Source organism: Lygodium microphyllum, chromosome 15 (assembly GCF_053477565.2).
Source record: "Lygodium microphyllum isolate KBCC chromosome 15, Lygodium_microphyllum_v1.1.10, whole genome shotgun sequence".
Classification (NCBI taxonomy): Eukaryota; Viridiplantae; Streptophyta; class Polypodiopsida; order Schizaeales; family Lygodiaceae; genus Lygodium; species Lygodium microphyllum.
In genome coordinates, this window is record NC_141149.1 from 39,081,792 (window position 1) to 39,107,911 (window position 26,120).

Consider the following 26,120-nt stretch of genomic DNA (forward strand, 5'->3'; position numbering starts at 1 on the left):
GCGTACATGCTCCTGTATGGTTCTATTCATCCGCTCATCCAAACCATTCTGGGAGGGGTGTAGGGGGTGGTCAACTGACGCTTAATACCCCTCTCATCACATAACTGCTCAAAATTACGTGAGACATACTCACCCCCATTAGGCATTTTAGCCTGTACCTAAACTAGTTCTCAACCAATGCAAGCCATCTCTGAAACACAGCCATTAGGCATTATCTGTCCTTAGGCATTTTAGCACGTAATACATACTCACCCCCATTAGGCATTATCTGTCCTTAGGCATTTTAGCCTATACCCAGACTAGTTCTCAACCAATGCAAGTCATCTCTGAAACACATCCAAGACATCGGATTTCAACTTAATGGGATAAGCCCAAACTTTCCGTGAAAAATCATCTATGAACGTAACAAAATACTTTGCACCACCTATAGACTGGCAAGGCATGGGCCCACACATATCCGAATGTACCAATGCCAAGGGCTCACTCATGCGTGGCCTACCAGACTTCTTATGCGCAGACCTAATCTGCCTGCCATAAAGACAATGCTCACATGAATCAAAACATGCATAATCAAGGGGCGGTAAGTATTGCAAACTAGAAAGCATTTTCATTCCCTTCAGAGACATATGGCCCAAACAGGCATGCCAAAGAGATACATGTGGGATAGAACCTATAGACAAAACATGATCAAGGGAAGAAGTTGATACAATCAAGGGGTAGAGACTACCAGCCTTGGCACCTCTCGCAATCATAAGTCTTCCACGAGTGATCTTCCATGCAGAGTCTCCAAAACATACATGATATCCTGCATCACCAAGCTATCTAGCTGACATGAGACTGCGTGTCAAAGCAGGTACATGACACACATCCTGCATAACAAAACTGCTACCAGAAGGAAACTGCAGCCTAACATCACCAATGCCCACAATATCAAGAGAGTTGTCATCACCCAAGCGCACAGAACCCGAAACAATACGGTATGAATGAAACCACTCTCGGCAAGGTGTCACATGAAAGGACGCACTTGAGTCCAAGATCCAACACTATGCATACATAGAGTGTATCTCTGTCATCTGCAAACCACTAGAAGAAGCTGCTAGGATATAATCATCATCATCAACATTCGCAAGCTGCATAACATTGATCTCTTCAATTTTAACATTGGACTTTGCAAGTACTATGCCGCAATCAAAAGACTAATCTTGCACTTTGTCTTTCCCCTTATCTTTGCGCCTTTCATTGCGCAATTCATGACATTGTGGCCTAATATGGCCCTTTTTCCCACAATGGTGACAAGTAACATCTGCATTCCTGCCACGGGATTTGCTACGTGACTTCCCACGAAACTTGGACCGACATTTCTGAGAATCCTGTCCACGGCCACTACCACTACCATGCTTTCCATATCCATCATTCCTGCCTTTAACTGTAATAGCATGAGACACATGAGAGGCATCCAAATTCTTACAGTTAACCTCTTCCTGCAGAAGAGCACTCTCAACATCAGATAATTTCAAGGTAGCAGTAGAAGCACATAATGCAGTGCGGAATACATCCCATGACTCATTAAGAGTACCAAGCAAGAAAAGAGAAGTGACATGCTCTGCAAAAGTGATGTCCTGCGAAGTCAAGTTCTTGAGTATAGCATGGAACTGGCTCAAGTGAGAAAACATAGTCACATTCTTCTTCATGCGCAGATCCATAAGTTGCTTCAGCCAATACATTTGACTCGCTGGACTTTTCTTGTCATAGAGATTTTTTATATTTTCCCACAACTGCCATGCACTCTGTTCTTCCTCAAAGACATTATAGTGAACCTATTCTGTGAGAGAAAATACAATAGTGGACTTGCATAACTCATCAAGCTCAAGCCATTCCTCATCTGGCATAGTTGCAGGCGAATGCCCACTTAACCTCAAACATTTGATCTGTGATTTCTGCACCAACACCTACCAAATTTGGCTCTTCCAATAAGAGTAATTTGTACCATCAATCTTAGTGATGTTGAAAATAGCATGATCAGTGGATGAACTCGCCATAATGCAGGCTGGAAGACTGTAGACAGTTCAAAACTGCTTGATGATTACTACAGAAAATGACCAAAAAATCATCAAAATCAAGGAAAAATGGCGAAGAAAGTGGAACCAAAGCTGCTGCCCACCAAGTACTAGTGAAAGTACATCATTTCAGAGTGTTTCAGCATGAAAAATCCATGTCAGTCCATACATATATGCTTGCTGTAATAAATTTCAGATTTCAGTAAAAGAGAGTTAACAGTGCCAAAATCGGATCCCAATGCAATCAGATACTGCCAAGACCAAAGCCGGCATCATGCGGGCATAGCATAAGCATATGACGGTCGATAAGCATGAATCCAATACCCAAGTATGCCATACAAACATCTGCCAGTGAGTAGGCACACGCCACAAGCAAAGGGGCAAAGCGTTCCTGCCACTACCAAAACTTGACACAAATAGGTGTTAGTTCACAAAGATACAGATCCAAAACTGAGACTTATCTCATAAGCATACAGTGAACCAAGACATATGATGTATCATTCCAAAATGTAAAAAGTCTCAAAGTCTAAAGTGTCTGTAACTGCTCAATAGCATGTAACGGCTTAATGCATAAAAGTACCACCTGCTCAATGTCTGATAAGCATTCAAGAATGCTCCCACTGGCACAAAATCCATATGTACGAGCTCAAGAGCTCAAGCCAAGGCAAGACACAGTGCAAATGACATAAGTCCAAGACAATACATCAATAGTACATCCCGAACATGTAGGCAGTAAAGCATCCGTATGTAGCATCCATAAGCATATAAGACATCAAGTGCATCCCAAGATACAACTCTAGCAAGCCAATAATTAGCTCAAGTAAGCTCTGAGAATCCAAGGTCAAGCCAAGACCAAGCTCCAGTAGCAATAGGCTCCAAACAATGTAATTAGCATGTAGAAATGGCATAGGCTAAGCATGTCAAGACCGATCAGACATGAGCAACATTCATGCCATAAGTACATCCAATACAAAGCATCCAAATGCTTTGCAAAGTGAGCTCAAGCTCAACCAACGATCCCAAATCAAAACTAAGCTCTATGTCGAGCCCCAAGTGTCAATACATCACCATATATGTCCGAAACATAGCCCGAAAAGCATAGGCATAAGTATACATGAGTAAAATGACTTCAGCCCAACTATGTACATCAATGATTTACTATTCAAAATTGATAATTTCAGCACCAAAATCAGCTCCAAATGGTTGCCAAACAATAGGCATACATTCCCCTAACATCCGGGCATCAAACGGGACCAACCGAGCATCAAATGACAATGCCAAACAAGTTGTAGAATCAAATGTCACTGTAACACTATCATAAACTGCCTGTGGACTGTTATGATAGTCCCAAAACAATGTTAAATCAGTCCAAATGCTATGCCAACACATCAACCATCAAAACCAAGCATCAAAGCATGTTCATATGCCCGAAATGGAGCCTTTCCAAGTGCCAATGGAGGGGGAGAGGTGCTGTCGTGACTGTCAATGCTAAGGACACATATGGGAGGGCTGCATGATTTTGCCAACTATAAATGCTGGTCCTGGGGCTGCAAAAAATGGTGGAAAATCTTCGGAGGGGTCCGGTTAAAGCCAAGGAAGGCCTCAAACAAGCTCCATCAAGTCTTGTTCAAAGGCAAGTGAGATATGAAGCAAGGGAGCTTCAATAATGGCTGCCCCAATCTTGTTTACAACCTATGAGACCTGATAACTGAAGTAAACCCTGAAGAAAATGATCAAATACCTCTGATGTAATGCCGTGAAGGTGCCCAACAATACCGGGAAGGTGCTCGGGAAGCCGAAGAGTGATAGGAGCTCAAAGGAGTCGGATATGGCTGCTGGAAAGGAGACCTAATGCAAGTAGGGAGTCGACGAGATGCTGAGAATGCTACCAACCAAGCTTAAGAGTCGGAAAGAAAAGCTCTGATACCAGTTGAAAGGGAGCGACAGATCGAAGGTTGGACTCGAGAGCTATGGCGGGAGAGCAAGAGCAAGAAAGGGAGAGACTAGAAATGGAAACTCCAACAATCACAATGTGTGACCAGGCCTTCCTTTATTCAAACTGTCACTAAAACAATAAAGAATAAAGTGATGATGACGGGCACTTGCCACCTACAGTGTGCAGTGGCGGTAACTGTCAGTATAGTAATACACGAGCGGCTAGGCAGAGGCACCTTTACCCCCAACAAAAGCTCTTGATGATGCTTCTTCCTATGCTCGAATCCGAAGCAAGGATAATGAATGAGCTATCCAATTTCTTATTGTCTGTGTTAACCATCATCGAAACAGAGATTGACTGCGTGATTATCCTGTGCCTCCTAATGCTCGAGAATTCAAGGGTTTTCGAGCTACACTACTATAAAGGGAGGCTATGGTAGTGCGTCATGTAAAAAGATTGAACCTCCTCATGCAACAGAAACTATGTCTCTAGCAAATTTATATGTATGTACAACCAATAGTATGGGTTGTTATAAGTCTCTTCCGGCCATGACTAAGGCTGAAAGAAAATATTTATGTAATGTAAAAAGGGAGCTGAAAACTTATGATATGATGGCTGAAAATGAAGATATTTCAGGTTTTTTTTTGAACTGATTGCTATTGACACATTGGCTGAAATATATGCAGCTTCTCATGTTGAAAATCAGGCTGAAAATCAGTCCATAGAAGTATATACATTGGATTTTTATCAAACAATTCAAGAATTTATTGAACAAGAAGACAATGGTTTACTCAATAAGGCTAAAGCACAAGTGGAGACAAAATACGAGATAGTGGATAAGAAAGTCAAACCTGTGGCAGTCCCACTGCCTCCTGAAAGTGAAGGGCTCGCTGATAGGGCAGCAAATCAGCCATGTCTTCGTGATCCAACATTGGTCACAAGTTCACATCTGAAAGTATAAAAGAGCTCAAAATAGGTGGAATTTCTTTCCTTTCGCCAACTAAAAAACACTCTTTTATGCAAATGCTAATGAAACATGAAAACGCTTTTGCTATACAACCAAGTGAAATAGGTTGTGTGGATCCAAATATTGTGGCTCCTATGGTCATTTTTATAGTCCCATATGTGCCTTGGAACCTCAAGCCCATTCCCATTCCAAGGGCACATATGCCAAATTATTGGAACTTCTAAATGAGAAGATCATAATGAGGTTTTTAGAATCTTCTTCAGCACCTTACTCAAACCGATGGTTTACTATGCCTAAGAAAAATGGATATTTACGATTCATTCAAGATCTACAGCCTGTCAATCGTGTCACAATCCGAAATGTTGGTTCAGGCCCAATTGTTGATGAGTTTGTTGAAGCTTTGGCAGATAGAGCAATTTATTCTATGGGAGACCTATATTCAGGATATGACCAATTTCAGCTTTCATTAGAAAGCCGAGACATTACCACAATAAAGACACCTCTTGGATTGGTTCGCGTGTACACTCTACCACAAGGTGCAACAAACTCCGTAGCCCATATGATGAATGCCATGCACAAAGTCTTAAGGGACTTTATTCCACAACTTACTCTTCCATTTCTTGATGATGTACCTATCAAGGAATGTGAAGTCAATGAAAAGAATGAGGAGCTTGACAAAGATGGTTTGAGGACATTTGTAGTTAACCAAGATTTTGACAGGATTTTGACAAGGCTAGAAGAGGTACATCTTACCCTTTTTGGAGCTAAGTCGATTTTTGGAGTAGAAGAAGTCCTAGTGGTCGGTCATCTATGTGGCCCCTATGGACGCAAACCTTCTCGAATCAAGATAGATGCCATCAATAGAATGCAAGAAAAATCCACAAATGTTTCAGAGGTGAGAAGATTTCTTGGTGCATATGTATTCTATCTCATATGGATACCACATTTTGCTCATATAGCCGAAAATCTTTATCAATTATTAAGAAAAGGCCAAAGATTCTCTTGGAATAAAGAGCATACTCTCACTATGCGTAAATTAAAGAAGATATTAATTTCACTGCCACTCTCAAAAGGGCTAACTATTCAAATGGTCAACCCATCATCATTACTATGAATACAAGTCCCATTGGGATACGATGGGCTGTTGGCCAAGAGGATCTTGAAGGTAATAGGTATACAATTTGTTTGGGAGCAAAATTTCTCAATGAACATCAAAGAAGGTATGCACAAATAAAAAGGGAATTGTGGGGAGTTGTAATAGCATTAAAGTGTGATCGTGAATACTTTATAGGTACTTCCGTAGTGGTAGAAACTGATTGTCTTCCACTCTTGGGCATGATTGCAAACTGCTCTACACCCGACATTGCTATGGTAAGATGGATTGCATATATTAAGTCACTCAACCCCGAATTAAAGCATATTGCAAGAAAGGTGAATCCAATTTTTCCTGACATGCTATCACGTGCAAGATATGACAATGAAGAAGAGCTTATGGAAGAAGATGAAGCTGAAGAATCTATACTTGCTGAATTTCATTCCATGGCTATTGAAAATACCTTTTTAGTTACTGCTTATACTGGTCCAAAGCTGAAAACAACAGGATCGTCAACTAAAAGCTAGCATGCTCATTGCATTGCTCAAGTTCTAATTCATTTCCTTGAAGAAGATTGGCTAAAGATCGGCCAATATTTGAGCACAATGAAGAAGAAGGAGACTTGGACTGATGAGGAGTTCAAACATATCAAGAGGAAAGCTTATGGATTTTCTCTTAAAGAAGGACATCTATGGAAGCACGCAAAGAAGAAGAAAGGAGTGCCTATCCGAGTTTTAGGTAACAAAAGATTGCAACAACAGGTAACGAAGGAATTTCATGAAAGCCTGTGGGTTGGCCATAGAGGCATATGGGGAACCTTTAGTAAAGTCAAAGAAAAATATTAGTGGCAAAACATGTATCGCGACATAGCACATTTTTTTAAAACCTGTTATGTGTGTCAAATGTATTCTATGGTCAAGCATCGAGATGGGTTACAACCAACTTATCCTTTGTCTATACATAATAGATGGGTTATTGATCTTGTAACCATGCCTACAAGAATATAGAATATGCAGCATTTAGTGCTTGCAAGAGAGGATCTAACCAATAAAGTTGAAGGCAAAGCCTTAACAACCAAATCCACTCAAGCTATTTGTCATTTTTTGCTTGAAGAAGTGTTTTGTATATATGGATGTGTGGGTAAAGTAACTACAGATAGAGGAGAGTTGGATGTTGATGAGACACGCAACTTCTTTGCTCAATTGGGTATTAAGTTGGCTTTAACTTCATCCTACAACCCTGAAGGCAATGGAAAGAGTGAGAGAGGTCATCAACCTATTCTCAAAGCTCTAGCAAAGTCTTGTAGAGGAAAGATCAAAGAATGGCCTAAAATGCTACCTTTTGCATTATGGGCTGACCGGACTACTCACAGTTTAGTGACTGGCTATATGCCAGCTGAACTTATGCATGGACAACAACCAATTATGCCAATTGAAGAATCTATTCTCTCATGGAGTCTTGTACCTTGGGAGGAAGGCATCAATAGAGAAAATTTGCTAACTTTGCATATATGGCAGCTAGAAAGAAGGCCTGAAGATGTTCAAGCAGCTATTGAGAAGCTAAAGACAACAAGAATAAAGAACAAAAGAAGATTTGATAAGCGACATCAACTTCAGCCAAGAGAAATTCAAGAAAATGACTAGGTGCTTGTCTATGACAGTAGCCTAGACAATCAATATAGTGCTTCTAGGAAGATGGTAAAGCATTGGTTTGGCCCATATGTGGTAAAGGTCATTCATGACAATGCCACATATTCATTGGCTGAATTGGATGGAACAAGCATGAAGATACCCATAGCTGGAAAGAGAATCAAGCTCTTCAAATGAAGAGAAAGTTCAACATATGAGCTAGAAGACTTGAATATAATTCAAGAGCATGAAGACATAGAGGAAGAAGAAGAGCCAGAAGATGAAGACATTGACATTGCAGAAGATACTTCTTCTAACACTGCAAATCCATAAGTCTTTGGCACATGCCAGAGGATGTGCAGGTTAGGAGGGGGTGAATGTCATGCCGCTACGTGCACACCTTGTAAAAAAATCTAGAGTGTGGCTTCCTTTTAGATTTAGAGAGCCAATGACACTTTAGACATTAGTATTAGTGTCCATGGTTTAAAATATTAGATTTTTTTGGACAAATTTTTAGTCAATTTTTGATATTCTAGATATTATCTCTTGTAAAAATCCATAAAACTATAGATAGCTTCTAGATTAGGAGGACATGTAAAAGAAAGCATATAGCTTTCAACCAATTTGAGAGGATTTTATGTAAAAAAAGATATTAGCGAAATCGGGTGACACACGATCGCTGTTTTCAAGCAGTGAACGGCACTCTGAAAGTGGGAGATGAAGACGGAGTGATCTGGTAGGATTCTGGCAAGGTGTCCTGGTATTTAGCCCCCCTTGTGGAGCCATTGGAAGCATTTGATTGGCAATCTGAGCAGCATAGAGGAAGGTATTATTTTGTACACATTTTTATCTATTAGAGTTATATTTTCTCATAATGCTGAAAGAAGCTGACATGCTTCATCTCTGTTAGTATTCTTCTATATTTTCTAATTCTTTTTTAGAGTATTCTTCTGCATCTTCAATCTCTTTGAGCCCCTTCTCTTCCGTCTACTCCTCTCCTTGAATCTACCTACACCATGCTGTCTCTTATCTTCAAGAACTTGGTTTGAAGCCTTCAACCCTTCTCTTATCTCTACCATCTTCGAAGTCTAAGCTCTTGAACCCCCATACATTCTTCTCTTGTCAAACCCCTATGGTGACCTTCAACTCTAGGCGCTACGACAATGGCAACAAAGTATCATAGATATCCTATGAGTGTATATATGTCCCTTTGGTACATGAAAGTAAAGGCTAACCAAATACACTTAGTTTGTAGATGGTATGACTTATAACCTTTTCTTTTAGTATTTAACCAACACAAATGTGTTTTACAACGTTCTTGTCCAATGTTTTGCCTTATTGTACTAATAGTAAAGCATAAACCAAGAAACTAGAAACATGCAAGTTAGAAACATATGGCTTTTTTCCATATCAAGCCTCATAAAAGGTGATAGATTGTAATGATCTAGGGGGATACCTAATGAACACATATTAAGTACATAACCTGTGCACAAAACTATCTCAAGGACAAAGCTTGACTTCTAACCATGCATGTTGCCATCTCCATGAGAGAGTTTTTTTTCTCTTAGCTAACCTTTGATATGTTGTGTGTAGCATTGTACATTAGTGTTTTATCCCACATTCAACTAGATATGCATTAAGTTTATGAGACATATACCCTCCCCCTAGTACTTGATCAAAAATAGACAGAGTGTCCACTTTGTATCTTGACAAATTATCAGCCATGCTTACAAACTTCTTAAAGCAAAATAGATTTAGCTTTCAAACTTGATTTCCATGCATGCTTATAGTAATCATCAATGATTTAAGTTGCAAAGGAAAAAGAGGGTATTTGAATTGGACCACAAATATCATTGTGTACAAGCTATAGTTTGCAAATAGCTCACACTAAACCATCTTTGGAAAGGAAATACACTATATGTTACCCAATATACAACCTTCACAAATGTGTCTTGTAGGTACCTCAAGAATAGGCAAGGGAGACGCCTTATTGGATTTATATAAACATAGCAGACTAGAAAAATTCAAATGAGCAAACTTGCATGCTGAAGTTTTGTACCTAAAATAGCCTAAAATTTTGGAATTGCATCTCGAGGGGTTCACTATATATATATATATATATATAAAACGTGCGTTCATGGTCTATTTATAAATATTCTAATTTGTGAATTTCTCTTAAATAAAACATGACTCTTTTCTATTCAATCTGTAAGTAACCCCTTTATATGACACCCTTCTGTATGTAAAAAATGTATAAAAATGGTATTTTAAAAAACCCTTTTTTTAACTCACATTATATATACATATATTTATGAGTGACCCCCCGTCCCCCCCCCACCCCCGAGAATTCCATATGCCATTTCTTTCACAATTATAATGTAACTATAGAGCTTACATAGCCTATGACATATAGTGAACTAGATGCAATAATTATATCACCATATGAGAGATCGTGAACTATAAATCTATCCTTCGTCAACTTCACAATCAAGACCATATTGGGAAGTGAAAAAAAAAATGAATTCTTCTTGATCTTTGGAACATATAGATCATCTATATGTGTGAAACTAACAGTACCACTAGTCAATTTAATTTTTCCAACTCCTTTAAGAAGATAAGAGAAGTTATTAGGCACATGTGATAGTGTAGTCTTTAGGGGCAACTCAAGAGAAGTGAAGAGACTATGTTGAAAAGTAATTTGTTTAGTGGCTCATTAGTGAATCTTCACATATGGGTTACTCTCATGGAAAGATAGAAAGATATCCATCACATCCCACAAAATAATGAAAAATATAGATAGTGTTATATACTATATTTAGATATTTTGATTCACAACTACCAAGCTCTACAATTGTGGGGCAATTAGCCAAAATTGGAATTTACTAGATAGTTAACTATCACCACTCTCACACTATATAAGTAGTTATCAAATTGTAACCACCACATAGACACATGTATGCTACCATACAAGTAGTACTAGTATACTACCACACAAATGCCTTCAAGTGTGTTGATGTTTAGTTAGCTTCATTCTGCATCCATAAAGGTAGCTAGCAATACCCTACCAAACATGTAGCTTCCATTTTTCTACCATGTAGATATGCTAACATTCTACAATGTACATGTGTGGAATCCTACATATAGTTAAGAGTATAGATTATTATGATAGCATACGCAAAGCCACATCTATGGTACTTCCAAGCATCTATCAAGATCTTAATTACCAAGGCATATGACAATAGAATGTTATCTACCTATGTGACGGTATAATGATAGCCTCATGCATCTATCAAGCTACTCGCTATCGAGTTGTATGGTGGAATAGTATTACCTACCATTTTGATAGTGTAATCGTATGCATAAGAATCTATCAAGATGCTAGCTATCATGCCATATGCTAGAATAGTCTTACCTAGTATGGTTGCATAATGGCATCTTGAGGTATTTATCAAGTTGCTAGCTACCACACCATTTGGTAGCACTACATCATCTACAAGTTACTAGCTACCACACCATTTGGTAGCACTACATCATCTACAAATATGGATGCAAAATGGCATCCATAAGTATCCATCAAGGTTCTTTTTATAAAGCCTATAACTATCAAGCTAGTAGCAACCAAGTGGACAATTACCATGTGATAGCATCCAAACTAGTTTAAATCAAGCTAGTAGCATCCAATCTGCTAAAAGCTGAGTCAATAATAGCATATTTATAGCATCCAAGATAGTATATTCTAAAATACTAGCATCTCTCTAGCATCCAAAGATGTAGGTAGAAACTATCTTGGTAACAATTACAATTGGACATCCTCATATGCTACCATATAGGTGGCTACATATATTCTATGATTCAACTATCTAATGCTACCATATTGGTAGGTTCCACTATAAGTTACAATTCTTTGAGTGCTAATTACATATACATAGCTAGATGTAAGCACACCATCCCATGATTATTGTGAGACATAAAGCCAATTGAAAACCTTATGCTAAGTATAACACTAACCTTGGGTTTCTCAAGAAGATGCACATGATGTATTGAGAAAGATTTTCTCCCAATTCTTGACACACTTCATTTCTAGTTGGGGAAGAAATGGAAATTGTTTGTCCAATAAAACACTATTAATTCCTTGACCTCATCAATGATTGCATCCTTCATGTGTGGTTATCATTCACACAAATGTAGTGTCAATGTATCCCATTCTAGCTACATAAAAGTTCCATCAATGTGTTCCTAGAAGTTTTGATGTTACAAAAATATTTGGTGTTGTAGTGATCATAATCACCATTAAGAATCATAACCACCATCATGACATTCGCCCTGTTTGCAAATGATTCTATAGAGCTTGTAGGTTTGTTGATGACATCATTGAGATTGTCTCTTAGAGTAGTTAGTAATGAATTTTTCAAATAATATACTTCTTATGAATATCCAATAAGAAAACCTCACACAAACATATGTTAAGATATGTTTTCGAGAATTAGTACATTTGTTTTGTTGTCAAGTCCATGCATACATCACTTGAAATAGTTGGTAATACATGTTGAAATCTTCTCACACTCTAGATCACTCAACTTGGGTAAGATGTCAAGTTAATATTGCTTCCCCTTGTCTCTTCTTCAAGTGATAATCCCACTTCCTCTTTGCCTTATACTCATGATAAGAGTTTTCTTGTCTCACCCATACTCATATATGACATATTTGTCATATGCATTGCTCCTAGCTACTAAAAACAAGAACTACTTGAAAAACATGGTAGGAAACAAAACAAAAAAAAAAAACCATTTTTATGGTGTTGCACTTGAAGAGGTAGCAATAAGCTGGTCATATCTAGGACACAAGTATTAAGTCCACCTATCCTACTTATACCCATTCAATTTTCTATGGTAATATGACAACATAAATCCATAATACTACATGCATGCAAATAATATAACTACATTGTTATTATTTCTTTTCATACATGTCTAATTAAGTGCCATATTCTTTTCACATTAACTTCAAGATTTGTATTCTACATTTCTGCACTAACAATATATTACCAAGTTTTCGCTTAGATTTCTCATATTGACCCTAAAGCGATTTCTAAATTCATGCTTAAGTGGCATCTTCTTACTTTTTCTTAATTTGTTATGTAGACCCTTAGTGCTTTGTAACATTCAAGTTTCTATAATATCACATGCTTAAGTGTCATTTTCTTGTATTTCACCTCATGATTTGTACTATATGTTTTGATTTTGTGCACACTTCATGCTTCATTCTCAAATTTTGATGACTTATATAAGTATTTTTGGGAGATGGTATAAAATGAGGTAGGATTTGGGAATCTTTGAGAAGGAAATACCCTAGTTTAGGACAAGTATGAAGCATAAGTCTATAAAAAAGTTATCTAAGCATTGAAAGACAAAGTAAATAATATTATCTTCTTTTCTGAGATCTATTTGCTACATTATAAATGTGAATGCTATCAACTAATACTACATGGCCTTGCAAACCATGATCTTTGCAAAGGAAAGTACATGTTAATAGACATGTACTAAGGTCTTCATCAATCCTAAGCCTGAACATGACACTTTAGAGAAACATAAGCTCTAAATCACAAAACTTGTGAAGACAATACTTAAGGATTTATGACAAGAGTGATGAAATCTAGACTCCACACCGATAATCAAGACATCATATAACCAAATTGCATAACAAATGCCTTGAAACTTAGTTGTTTCAATTATAATGCATTTATATTCTTGATGAAATACATATTTATGAGTGACATAGATGAAATGTGGAAGGATTATGCTTAAAATCTATTCAAGTTTCTCTTAATCATGGTATGCATGGGGGGAGGTTTGATAGAAATTGTTAAGCATGTTGAATACAATCATATAGTGCACATTGATTTTCCTAAAGCAAGGTTAGAAGCTCATGAAAAAGTTCCACAATTGGTGAAAATAAAAGGGTTTTCAAGTTAAAATGTGCCAAAATCATGTACCATTGTTGCAACAAATGCAGAGCGTGTGGAGTAGTGAAGAGATATAAGAGGTCCATTACAAAATCAAAAGCTCAAGGATTGCTGAAGGGTGTGTGCATATGTTTCTAGAACCACCAGCGTCGCTTAGCCTTCTTGCGAGCCATCTCTTGGGTGTGCTTGGCATGGTAGTACCAGAGGATGGCAACAACTGCCACAATGAAGGCGATGGTGACCCAGGTGAGGTATCTTCTCTTTTTTTGCCACCAAGGTCTTGTGCACCTTGGGGCCCATTGATGGTGGTGATGGGCTTCTTTTTGGATCACATGGGTACTAGGGTTAGTAGAAGTGTTATTATTATTAGTACTATGTAAGTTCCTAGTGAGGACGCCTCCACCAGCCGCACCAGTAGTAGGGGCTGCTCCCCCCTTGACAACAAGAGCTTCCTTTTGTGGCATGGTGGATGAGTCCCAAGGGGAGAGGTGGTCAAGATCTTGATTAAGGGGGGAAGGTTTCTGAAAAGGGTAAGGATTGGTGTTATTGTCGTCAGAGCCTGCTACCTGGACTTCTCTCACAGGCCCGGATGAGTACAGTCGCACAGCGCTAGAGGCCTCTCGGTCTTTAATCAGATTATTGATGGTAGCCGAATCGCCCTTAACGTTGCGCTTCAGAGAAGTAGTATTCGATCCTCGCCTTGATGAGTTATTTGACCTCAGGTTAACCTAGAAGCAATACCCGGCAAACGAACTGTGAACGTATGCCTCAATTCATGTCTTTGAATTAAAGATAGTACAATAGCTAGGACCCAATTACCTCATTGATTGAGTTAACTGTGCAGCTTATCTAATTCATTCGATTACTGCAACCTTATATCCTGAATGGATTGCGCAGCCTTACATCCTATGATTACGATCTAATTACTTGAACCGTTTATTTATTACTGACATAATCTGAGGTTGATTGATAACCAGATGAAATGACGAGTCTGACGCATTGTCAATGGAAGGATTATATGTTATAACCGATTAAGAAAATGGATTATGTCGATCGATTCATTTGACAGTCGATATCATCACATTCCTTAAACTGCAGTCCAATAATAATACTCAGATTACCTGTCGCCTGCCGCCGTCTTGATCGATGGGGTGGTGCATTATAATTCAGAGTCGACCCACAAGTACCTGATTCGGTTAATAACAGGGATTAGCACTGAGTCCCGATCATCATCATGAAGCGCACGCACGCGCGCGCGAACACACACACACACACAGAGGCGATTGGCTTTTTTGGGAAAAAGAAAGTTTGCATGCAGGCGTAATCGGGAAAAGATAACGATATGTTGATTTGAGGTGGGAGTAGTCGCGAGGGCTCTCGTCTCCTTGCATCTCTCTCGCGTCCCCCTTGATTAACGACCATGGCAATGGTCGCACTCATCATTGAAATTTCGAATGGTTAGATTCATTTCCTTATATGGTTACGTCGACAAAATTCGATGTCATTTGCAAGCAAACCGGCCGCCCAACATTTTCATGGTGCATCTAATGTCTCCTAACTCAAGGGTCTCACACATTCGGTGTTCAAGAATGATATCCTGATCTTCTATCACAATTTCTGAATTTTACTCAAGTATCTCAAAAAGCATAGCTATGATTCAAGTATCTCAAAGGGTATAGAATAAGGGATCTAATTCATTGATCCAGCCCCATGATGGCACGTTTCACCCCCCATCAGAGTCGACTATTATCTTTGGCCCTTTCTACAAACCCGATTGGTTGAAGTTTCAAAATTGGTTTAGTTTGGTCTAACTAACTCTATATTTTATCCCCCTTCTTGATCCTAAGAAGCACCTAGAAATGTTATGAAGTACCTCCTCACAAATGATCATCATTCATGCTAATAGAAATTTCTAGGCATCTTTGTGTAGGGCAATGTTGCATTCTCATGATTTTGTGGAATCGATGACCTTGCTATATCTTTGATAGGTGTACATTATGTTGGCAACATTGTGTATGGTAATGATGCAATCTCGTGATATTGTGGAATCAATGAACTTGCTATTTATTTGATAGGTGTACATTTTGTTGCCATTGCAATTGCTCTTGCATAACTCTAATGTAGTGGACAATATTGTGGTTGGGAATTCCATTGTTCAATTCTCAAATTAGGACTCTATGGAAGTTTTGTAGGCTTCCCAAGTAGCTCAATTTGAGTTACAACAAAGTTAGTTGTACAAAGAAGTGAGGTTTACCCAACTCTTCAACTTATGTCAGAAGTTGATTTCGAATAAGGATAATGCTTTAAGTGGTTGCATGAGGTGTAATAAGACTACCACAACTAATGTGGTAATTGCATCATTGTGGCTATATAGGTGGCAACCAATTGGGATGTTATGTTCTAGTGGGGCTCAACCTAGCCCTTGGCAAAGCACTGCCAATACAATTATCTTGTTGTCTACATGTGCATGTTACCTTGGTTAGCATGCTTTATATTCTATTTTGTTTTACCTTTATAACATGATGACCTTTTTAAAAAAAACTAAAGAATAAAGTTCCTTCAATTTAATGTGGTACTAAATCTTTCTATTTCTAGAATCTTTATGAAATGAATTTAGATGCCACAATGTCACCGTCTCCGTAAGTCCTAGCACCCAAGATTGACATAAACATTATCCATGCAACTATAAAATGTAGCAAGTAAAGAGCCCCAAATTTATAAAGGAATGTTGGTCAAAGAACATGTTACAAAAGGTTGATTTTACTTGTAAGGCTTTGTGAAAGCCTAGTTGGCATTCCCCTATGTAATGGTTACCCAACTCTTCTAGCACATGTCATTAGTTAATGCCAAAAGGAAACTTTCCAAATAGGAAGGGTTACCATATTTTTTTATTACTTCAAGAAAATGAATCATATACTTTTGTGACAACTTTGCAAACATAAGTACCAAAAAATTTGCCTAAAATCCAAACGGGTGATCCTAGTATTTTATTCTCTTGTAGGATAGTATTTAATACTTATGTGAGGGAGATAGCGAGCAATTAGGGCTAACCACTATTGGAAATAATGGCTAGAAAATAAAGTGAGAGCACAATAAACAATGCAAGATATTGAAAAGGAAATGGAACAAAAGATGATTATAGAACTCTCAAAAGAAAAGAGTACTGTGTTTATAAGACAAGGGAAAACCCTCTCAAGGAGAAGAAGTATCCAAGCAGTCCAAAGTGTGTCCGCACACACAACTACCATGGCATATGCTATGAATCTCCCTTTGGAGCGATGATGTGTACATGTAAATGGATATGGAATACCAAATTGGGAAGGGGAACATTGATGAAAAGCTTCTAAATTTTCTCACGAGAGAGGCCTTCATAGTTTGATCCACTAATTAGCCTCTTATATATGGGGAAAAGGTTATTGGGAATACATTGAAGGCAATGTAGAGGAGATGCCAAAGTTTAGAAAGGAGAGTCCTTGTCTTATGCAAGTGAAAGCTCTCAAAGATAGAAACCAAAAAGCACAAAAGGCCACGCACTGGCTATTTGTTAGTGTGTAGGATATTATGATTGGTCATATGCAAGGTATTGATTCCCTTAATGACGCTTAGAATAGTTTGGTCACATTCCATGAAACTTGCACAAAAGTAGGGAAATTGTAGTTGAAGAATGAGTAATTGCATATAGATGAGAAGGATAAATTGTCTATGAATGACTATGCATTAAAGATAAAGAGTATTCGTAAATGATCCCTAGCATCTATTGGTCTTATGGTCAATGATAAATTACAAGGTGGAGGTTTGCCTACTTTTCTTGAGGCCAACATACAAGTAGTTTAGTGGAAACAAATTCTGATGCCAGGAGGCATATGTCACGGTGGATTCCGTGCCACGATGGATTCCGTGAGGTTTTACGGTGGATTCCGTAAACTTTGATGATCGGGGCTCATACACAAAGTGGATTCTTTGTGCGAGAAGTTGATGGGGACGCCTGTCCTTTTCCGGCGTTTCATTAATTTAGTGTGTACATGGGTGATTGCATAGCGGGTGATTCCGCAAAATGCATATTAAATTAATAAACGTTTATGAGTTTAGAGTGCGCACTCGTAATAAATTAAGGTTAGGATTTATTTCTAACCAGTTGATTTATTTATGTAGCTGAAGACTGCTAGGTATTCACTTTTGTTGGTTTAATTGTATTATTTTACTAACGATTGTGAATGCTTCAGTTGATGTGTAGAGATAGCAGAAGTGGTGGAGGAAAGCATTGGAGTCTAGCGAGTATTCGACCTATGGATTATATTTTGATAGGCGCCACGCCTATATTTTGTCATGTCTATTGAGACATCGATTATTTATTATTATTTTGTATGCGCCTATGCGCACGGATATGTTATTTCTATTTGGGACATTGTGTTGGGCGTGCCAGACTCTATGGGCACCGTCCATTAGCTTTATTTCCTATTTTTGTAAAAGAAAACTCAAAAGCTAAAAGCTTGTCATATTTTTGTAAATTGGGCTATTATTGAGCATGAAGATGGAAATATACATAAAATACATGCTTTGTGAAGCGCTCACACAAGGCATGGGGGGAGATTGAACCCAATTGGTCTTTTGCTCTTATCATTCATGCTTTTTACATTGTAATTTGTGCAAAAAGGTAGAGTTCATTGTTCTTGGGGACCTTCCGGGATTCACTACATGAGCATACTGCGATCAATCTGTGCACCAGTGGTATCAGAGCGGAGCTGAGATCAAGAGCTTCCAATCGCTACCCATCTCGTGCGAAGGCGGAGCTCCTGGAACGATCGGGCTCTACGGTCAATCTTGTCGCGAACCGTCGATACAGGCAGACTTCTGGCGATCAAGAACCCCTGTTTCTGTCATCAGATCGCGAAGGACCAGGCTGTACAGGCGGAGGACCACTCATTCATCTCCTTCACCAAAATCATTGATAAACAGACAAAAAGAATAACTTTCTTTTCATTAAGCTTCAAAGACCAAAGTTAACAATTAGTAAGCTTGATTAGAAGCTTAACAAAGCTTCAATTAAACGAATCGATTTGAAGGCGGCGTGAGGCTGTTCAGGGCGGCGCAAAATCCACCAAGGACATACTCCTGTCCTAAAAATCAACGGCGGATTAAGAAGCTAAAAGCTTCTTAATCCACTAAGCAACTCAAAGCTCCTAACTCTGCAAGTCAGCAACTCCAGGTCCTGCACTCCAGAAATCAAGTTCTGCAAGTCAACTGTGATCAAGTTCTGTAAGTTCACTAAGTCAGCTGAGTTCTGCAAGTCTGCAACTCTGCAAGTCACCTAAGTCTGCAACTCTGCAAGTCAGACTAGTCAACTGGAGTCAGAACTGACTTGTGCTCAAAACTCCTAGAAGGGCTGTTTCTGTGCAAAAACTCCGAACTGCAAAGTTGTTCGTTGGAAGGTATTCTACCCATATGCAGGTTCATTGAAGCATTTTCAGCATTCGAAGAAGGAAAAATCGCAGATTTTCTGAAGATTGAGAAAGAAATACCCAAAAAACACATAAGCCTTGTAACCCCGAATTTGAGCTACGCTCATCCCGCTAACCTGATTTTGAGTAAGAAAGGTCTTTTAAGTTTTACAGGATGACGGAACCACATATGGATGATCCTATGGTTGAAGACGACCTACCTGAGCCTACGATGGAGCAAAAGCTAGACTTAATCATGATGCAATTGGAAGAAGAACGAAGGGCTAGGCAAGCATTGCAAGTGCAATTGGCAAAATTACAAAGAGCGTCTTCCGACAAAGAAGAACCTCAAGCTGAAGATTTGATTCGACGTACCATCGACGCTACCCTTGAAGCTCAAACCATTCGCAAGGAATCAAAGATAAGTAAACGAAGTTTCAAATTTCGCACTTTCAATGGCATACGAGAAGGAAAGACTGTTCTAGTATTCATTAGTCAGTTTGATGACTATTTCCATGAGGAAACTTATCCAGAAAAAGATAAAATCAAGTGTGTTACTAATCATTTGATAGACAGAGCATCACTTTAGTGGACTATAGTACGCAAGAGCATAGAATGTCCTGCTACTTGGGAAGATTTCAAGAAGAAGTTCATGCAGAATTTCCTTCCACCGCAATTTCATGAGAAGGCTATCAAGCAATGGGATCTACTCCAACAACGGGATTGTGAGCCTATACCTCAGTATACAGAGCGTTTTTGGAATGCACTCTTACAGCTACGCATGCTTGAAGACGTACCAGAGACGACACATAAGCGGAAGTATATGTCTGGACTTCTTGGACATTACTACGCTGAAGTGAACATGTTCAAGCCTGCTACTCTTGAAGATGCCATTTCACTAGCTCACGACACTAAAGATAAGCTACGCGGTAGAGACAGACGACCACAGCAATTCCAAGCCAATGGTAATTATGGATCTAAACAATTCAATTCCAATTTTAGAAGATTTAATCCAGGTCGTTTTTCTTCATCATCTTTCCGCAAGAATTGGGCTAAACCACCTGCATTACCATCCAATGTCAATCCAAATCCTAAGCCTATTCCACAAGCAAATCCAAATGTACCTAGACTTCCCGCCATTGCAAATATGTAACCAAAGCCAAGCCAATAGTATGCTATAAATGCCACCAGCCTGGACATCTCGCAACAAACTGTCATTCAAAGAAGCCACCAGCTCATATCAACTATCTTGGAGCCATGGACAAAGACGAACATGAGGATATGCCTGATTTCACTGAAGATGAGGACGACACTACTACTACTTCCGACACTTTACCAGGTATGCCTACTCCACATTCATTATTGACTATGAAATGTTTGGTGTATGGAAAGGAAAAGACTAATTTGCATGATGACGGTAGTACTCATGATTTTATTTCAGCAAAATTGGTAAAGGAATTGAAATTACAGACTGTACCTACACATTATCGCATAAAAGCTGCATTTTTAGGCACTAGGTATAATGGTACACAGGAAGTGCAAGACTTAGAGATTCAAATTGGTTCATACACTGAAAGAAGAAATTTCTTAGTTGTTCCATTACAATCGAGTGACATTATTTTAGGAATGCCTTGGCGACACCAGCATAATCCAGATATAGATTATTCCACACACACAATGAATATTAATTTTCAAGGAAAATCTATTACATTATATGGTATGCATGCATCTAATGTTTTTCCACTGCTTTCGCATACTCAAGCTAAGCGTGCATTACGCAAGAGTAGTAAATCATATCTCATTTGGGTGAATGAATTGCAAGTAAAGGAAAATCATATGCACCCTAGGCATAAGGAATTTCTTGCATATTTTAAGGATTTTTTTGCAGAAGACTTACCACCAGGTTTACCTCCTTCACGTCCAGAAGACCATAAGATTGATTTGATACCTGGCACACAACCACCTTGCAAAGCACCATATAGGCACAATCAGATAGAGCAAAAAGAAATCCAAAGTCAAGTTAAGGAATTACTAAATAGAGGTTTGATTCGACCTAGCAGTTCTCCATTCGGTGCACTTGTATTGTTAGTCAAGAAAAAGAATAATACCTATCGTATGTGTATTGACTATCGAGCTTTAAATAAGATCACTGTAAAGAATAGGTATCCTATTCCTAGAGTTGATGACCTTATGGACAAACTGCAAGGATCTTCTATATTTAGTAAAATTGACCTTAAGTCTGGTTATCATCAGGTGAGGCTAGATAAATCTGACATATTTAAGACTGCATTCAGAACACAGTTTGGTCATTACGAATTTTTAGTCATGCCATTCGGATTGACTAATGCACCCGCTACCTTTAGTAGAATGATGAACCGTATCTTTCTGAAATATCAGTATTGTGTAATTGTTTTCTTTGATGATATTTTGGTGTTTAGTCAAAATGAGAAAGAACATTATGAGCATTTGTCATTAGTTTTTCAATTATTAAAAGAAAATCAACTGTATGCAAATCCTGAAAAGAGTGAATTCTTTAAGACAGAAATTGAGTATTTAGGTCATATTGTATCATCTGAAGGAATTAAAGTTGATCCTAAGAAAATTGATGCAATATTGAATTGGCCTATTCCTAAAAATGTGCATGAGTTATGCTCATTCCTTGGTCTTACTAGTTTCTATAGGAAGTTTGTACGTAATTTTTCATTACTTGCTTTACCATTAACCAAACTTCTGAAGAAAGGAATAACTTATCAATGGACCGAAAATCAACAGAAATCCTTTGACTTACTCAAACATGCATTAACCAATGCCCCTGTTATACAGTTGCCTGACTTTAATAGACCATTCTTTCTAGTAGTGACCGATGCTAGTGGATCAGGAATAGGAGCCGTACTTATGCAAGACAATCATCCTATAGCATATTCTAGTTGTAAGCTGAAACCCTCTGAGCTGAAATATTCCACCTATGACAAAGAACTATTAGCAGTTGTACAAGCATCAAGACAGTGGAAACACTACTTAATGGGTTCAAAATTTATGATAAAGACCGATCAGCAAAGTATTAGACATTTACTTAGCCAACCCCAAATTTCTGACCGTCATATCAAATGGGCTTCCTTTATTCAAAGTTTTCATCCTATCATTCAATACCAACCTGGAAAAGAAAATGTAGTGGCTGATGCATTGAGTAGAAGACCTGCCATTCATAATATTTCTATCATATCTTTTGATTCTTTGATTGCTATGAAAGATACATATCACTAGGATATTACTTTTCATTCTGATTGGAATAAATTAGTTCAAAATAATTTCATTCATGTTGATTCATTGTCATATAATGATGGATTTATGTTTTATGAAAAGAGACTGTGTGTTACCATTCAATTCCGATCTTTTGTTTTGAATGAAATTCATTGTCCCCCATATCAAGGTCATAGAGGTATCATATCTACATTACGTATGTTAACTGAAGATTTTTATTGGCCGCATATGGATGCAGATGTATCTAACTTCGTTTCTGAATGTTTGATTTGTCAAAGAGTTAAGAGACATCATGGTAAACAGTATGGATTAGTTATGCCTTTGTCTATTCCATCTAAACCTTGGGAAAAATTTTCTATGGATTTCATTACTGGTTTACCAAATACTAAATCTAACCATGATATGATTTGGACAGTTGTAGATAGATTTAGTAAACAAGCATATTTCATTCCATGTAAGAAAACTTTAACAGCATCACAAGCAGCACAGTTATTTTTGAAAACTGTTTTTACTAACCATAGATTGCCAAAAGTTATCATTTCAGATCGTGATTCTAGATTTTGTAACAATTTTTGGATTACCCTGTTTGCTAATCTAGGCACAAAGATTGATTTCTCATCTGCATTTCATCCAGAAACTAATGGACAAACAGAAGCCACAAACAACACTATTCTAGATCTTTTACATGCATATACTATCTCTAAACCTCAGACATGGGACACTCATTTGCATTTATTACAGTTTGCATATAACAATACACCGCACACATCTACAAAGAAAGCACCGTTTGAAGTTATTTATGGATATAGATTATCTACACCTGTTGCATCTTTGTCTAATAGAATTCAGACTGCTGATGATATTGCTAGTATGCATAACAATATTTTTTATGAAGTTAAGGATATGATTGCTAAAGCCCAGCAATCATATACCAAACAAGCCAACAAGAAAAGACAAGCCATGAATTTCAAAGTTGATGATTATGTTTGGCTGAGAATAGAAAAACGTAGACTGCAAAGTGTAGATAGACATCCAGTTGTCAAATTAGCTCCTAGATTCTATGGACCATTTAGAATCATTCATAAAATTAATGATAATGCATTCAAGTTAGAATTACCATCTCATTGGAAAATTCACAATACATTTCACATTAGTTTATTGAGACCATTTAGAGGCCAATTACCTGTCCACCCTGTTTATGAAAACCCACCTTTATTAGAGGAAGAGACTGAAATACTTGAACCTGAAGCTATCATAGACACTGACTTTCTGACTACTAGAACTGGCCGAAGATATTCTCGATATTTAGTTAAATTTAAGAACCATCCTGTAGAGGAAGCACAATGGATGCACGCTAGAGACTTAAATGCTTTCCCCACTCTGTTAGCTCCACATTGAGCTAATAGCAATTGAGGTCAATTGCTATCCCACGTCGGGGGTATGATGCCAGGAGGCATATTTCACGGTGGATTCCGTGCCACGGTGGATTCCGTGAGGTTTTACGGTGGATTCCGTAAACTTTGATGACCGGGGCTCATACACAAAGTGGATTCTTTGTGCGAGAAGTTGATGGGGACACCTGTCCTTTTCGGGCGTTTCATTAATTTAGTGTGTACATGGGTGATTCCATAGCGGGTGATTCTGCAAAATGCATATTAAATTAATAAACATTTATGAGTTTAGAGTGCGCACTCGTAATAAATTAAGGTTAGGATTTATTTCTAACTAGTTGATTTATTTATGTAGCTGAAGACTACTAGGTATTCACTTTTGTCGGTTTAATTGTATTATTTTACTAACGATTGTGAATGCTTCAGTTGATGTGTAGAGATAGCAGCAGTGGTGGAGGAAAGCATTGGAGTCTAGCGAGTATTCGACCTATGGATTATATTTTGATAGGCACCACGCCTATATTTTGTCATGTCTATTGAGACATCGATTATTTATTATTATTTTGTATGCGCCTATGCTCACGGATATGTTATTTCTATTTGGGACATTGTGTTGGGCGTGCGAGACTCTATGGGCACCGTCCATTAGCTTTATTTTCTATTTTTGTAAAAGCAAACTCAAAAGCTAAAAGCTTGTCATATTTTTGTAAATTGGGCTATTATTGAGCATGAAGATGGAAATATACATAAAATACATGCTTTGTGAAGCGCTCACACAAGGCATGGGGGGAGATTGAACCCAATTGGTCTTTTGCTCTTGTCGTTCATGCTTTTTACATTGTAATTTGTGCAAAAAGATAGAGTTCATTGTTCTTGGGGACCTTCCGGGATTCACTACATGAGTATACTGCGATCGATCTGCGCGCCAAATTCTTAACTTTGTAGAATTTTTTTGAATGTTGGGAACATATTCTCAACTTTACAAATGTTGTTTCAATGTTGAGAGCATATTCAATAAATCTACTAAGACTTGAGAATATATTCTCAACTATGCAAATCTTATTCAATGTTTGATTATTAAGGAGAAGAACCTTGTTGAAGCCTCATATTTACCATACATCATTGCTTTCTTCTGCACTTGTCACAGAATTGTTCATGTGCTGCACCATAAACAAATGCTCATTTCTGTCATCACCCTGTCTACTAGAAGATGCATAATTCCCTTGTTGCAATTTTCCATTCATGATGTCATTCTGCTTTTTATAGCAGTCTTTAGCCATATGACCCATTTTACCACAGTAGTAGCATTCAACGTTGGTGTTTGCATTTTGCCCTCTTTGCCATCCACCATGACCTCTTTGGCTCCCCCTGCCTCTAGAGTTACCACGTCCTCCTCCATAGGACTGGTTTTCTTGAGTCTGCTACATATTCTGATTTCTACTACGGCCTCCAGATCGGCCTCCTCTACCTCTGCCTCTACATCTTCCAGCATTTGAGTAGAAGACGGCTTCTTTTGAAGTTCCTCCTGAAGAAGATGCACCACCATTTCTCTGCTCCTCAGAAATTAGAAGAGCGATCAACTCCTCAAAATCAAGAAATCTTTCACGGACGGAAATGGATGTTCGGAACTGTGCATAATCCTTTTCCAGACCATTCAAGGTCACAGAAACTAAATCATCATCTTCCACTGGCGACCCAATGGAAGCAAGTGCATCTGCAATCTTCTTCATCTTCATGTGGTAGTCATTGATGCTCATATTTTCTCTTTGCACATTATGCAACTCTTGCTTGAGCTGCATTTTCCTGGCTTGCGTATTTGTGCTATACATTTTTGACAAAGTATCCCATGCCTCCTTTGGCGTACTTGCATCCTGAATATGCACAATCATAGAGTCTGAAATACTGATAGACAGCCAGTACATAACTTTCCTGGCTCTCTCATGCCATGCTTTAAATGCCTGCATTTGTTGTTGATTGGGAACATCAGGAAGAACTGGTTCTTCTTCATTTCCTGCAATGAATTCCCAATATCCTTTTTCCCATTATGAAATTCGTCATTCTAAACTTCCATGCTTGGAAGTTGTTCTTGTCAAGCTTTTGAGTGACAATCTGTGAAAGAGAATCAGACGCCATTACAGAACACTGCAAAAAATTCTATCACTGGAAAGAACACAACTTCAGCCTCACAAGGGCTAATCTGCAAAACTGACGAAAGTGGTATTTGACCACACAGTCACTTCCTAGTGACGATTTTGCATCAACAGGCAACAGGGATGATTCTGTAACTCCCAATGTCTCTGCGCACAGGCATATGATGCAATTTCTACAGTAACTTTTCACCGACCTGTAGAACAGTGGTCGCACAGCATAAAACTAGGCCTTTTCCT

The 26,120-nt window shown here is 38.3% G+C and overlaps 1 protein-coding gene across 1 annotated transcript; it reads right to left on the bottom strand.

Moving 5' to 3' along the window:
• Positions 1–13,452: 13,452 nt before the first annotated feature.
• Positions 13,453–15,063, bottom strand: LOC148024447 (uncharacterized). Its single transcript, XM_087693583.1, has 2 exons — positions 14,765–15,063; positions 13,453–14,371 (listed from the first exon to the last, which is right to left on the bottom strand). The coding sequence occupies exons 1-2, from the start codon at positions 14,801–14,803 to the stop codon at positions 13,778–13,780; spliced, it is 633 nt and encodes a 210-aa protein (XP_087549709.1). The 5' UTR covers positions 14,804–15,063; the 3' UTR covers positions 13,453–13,777.
• Positions 15,064–26,120: the final 11,057 nt, after the last annotated feature.

What these genes read in the sequence shown, in the direction of transcription:
- LOC148024447 (XM_087693583.1), bottom strand. Translation starts at nt 14,803, where the DNA reads ATGCACCACCCCATCGATCAAGACGGCGGCAGGCGACAG. An exon ending in AAGACGGCGGCAGGCGACAG is followed by an intron (nt 14,372 to 14,764) that starts GTAATCTGAGTA and finishes TATTGCTTCTAG; the next exon opens with GTTAACCTGAGGTCAAATAA.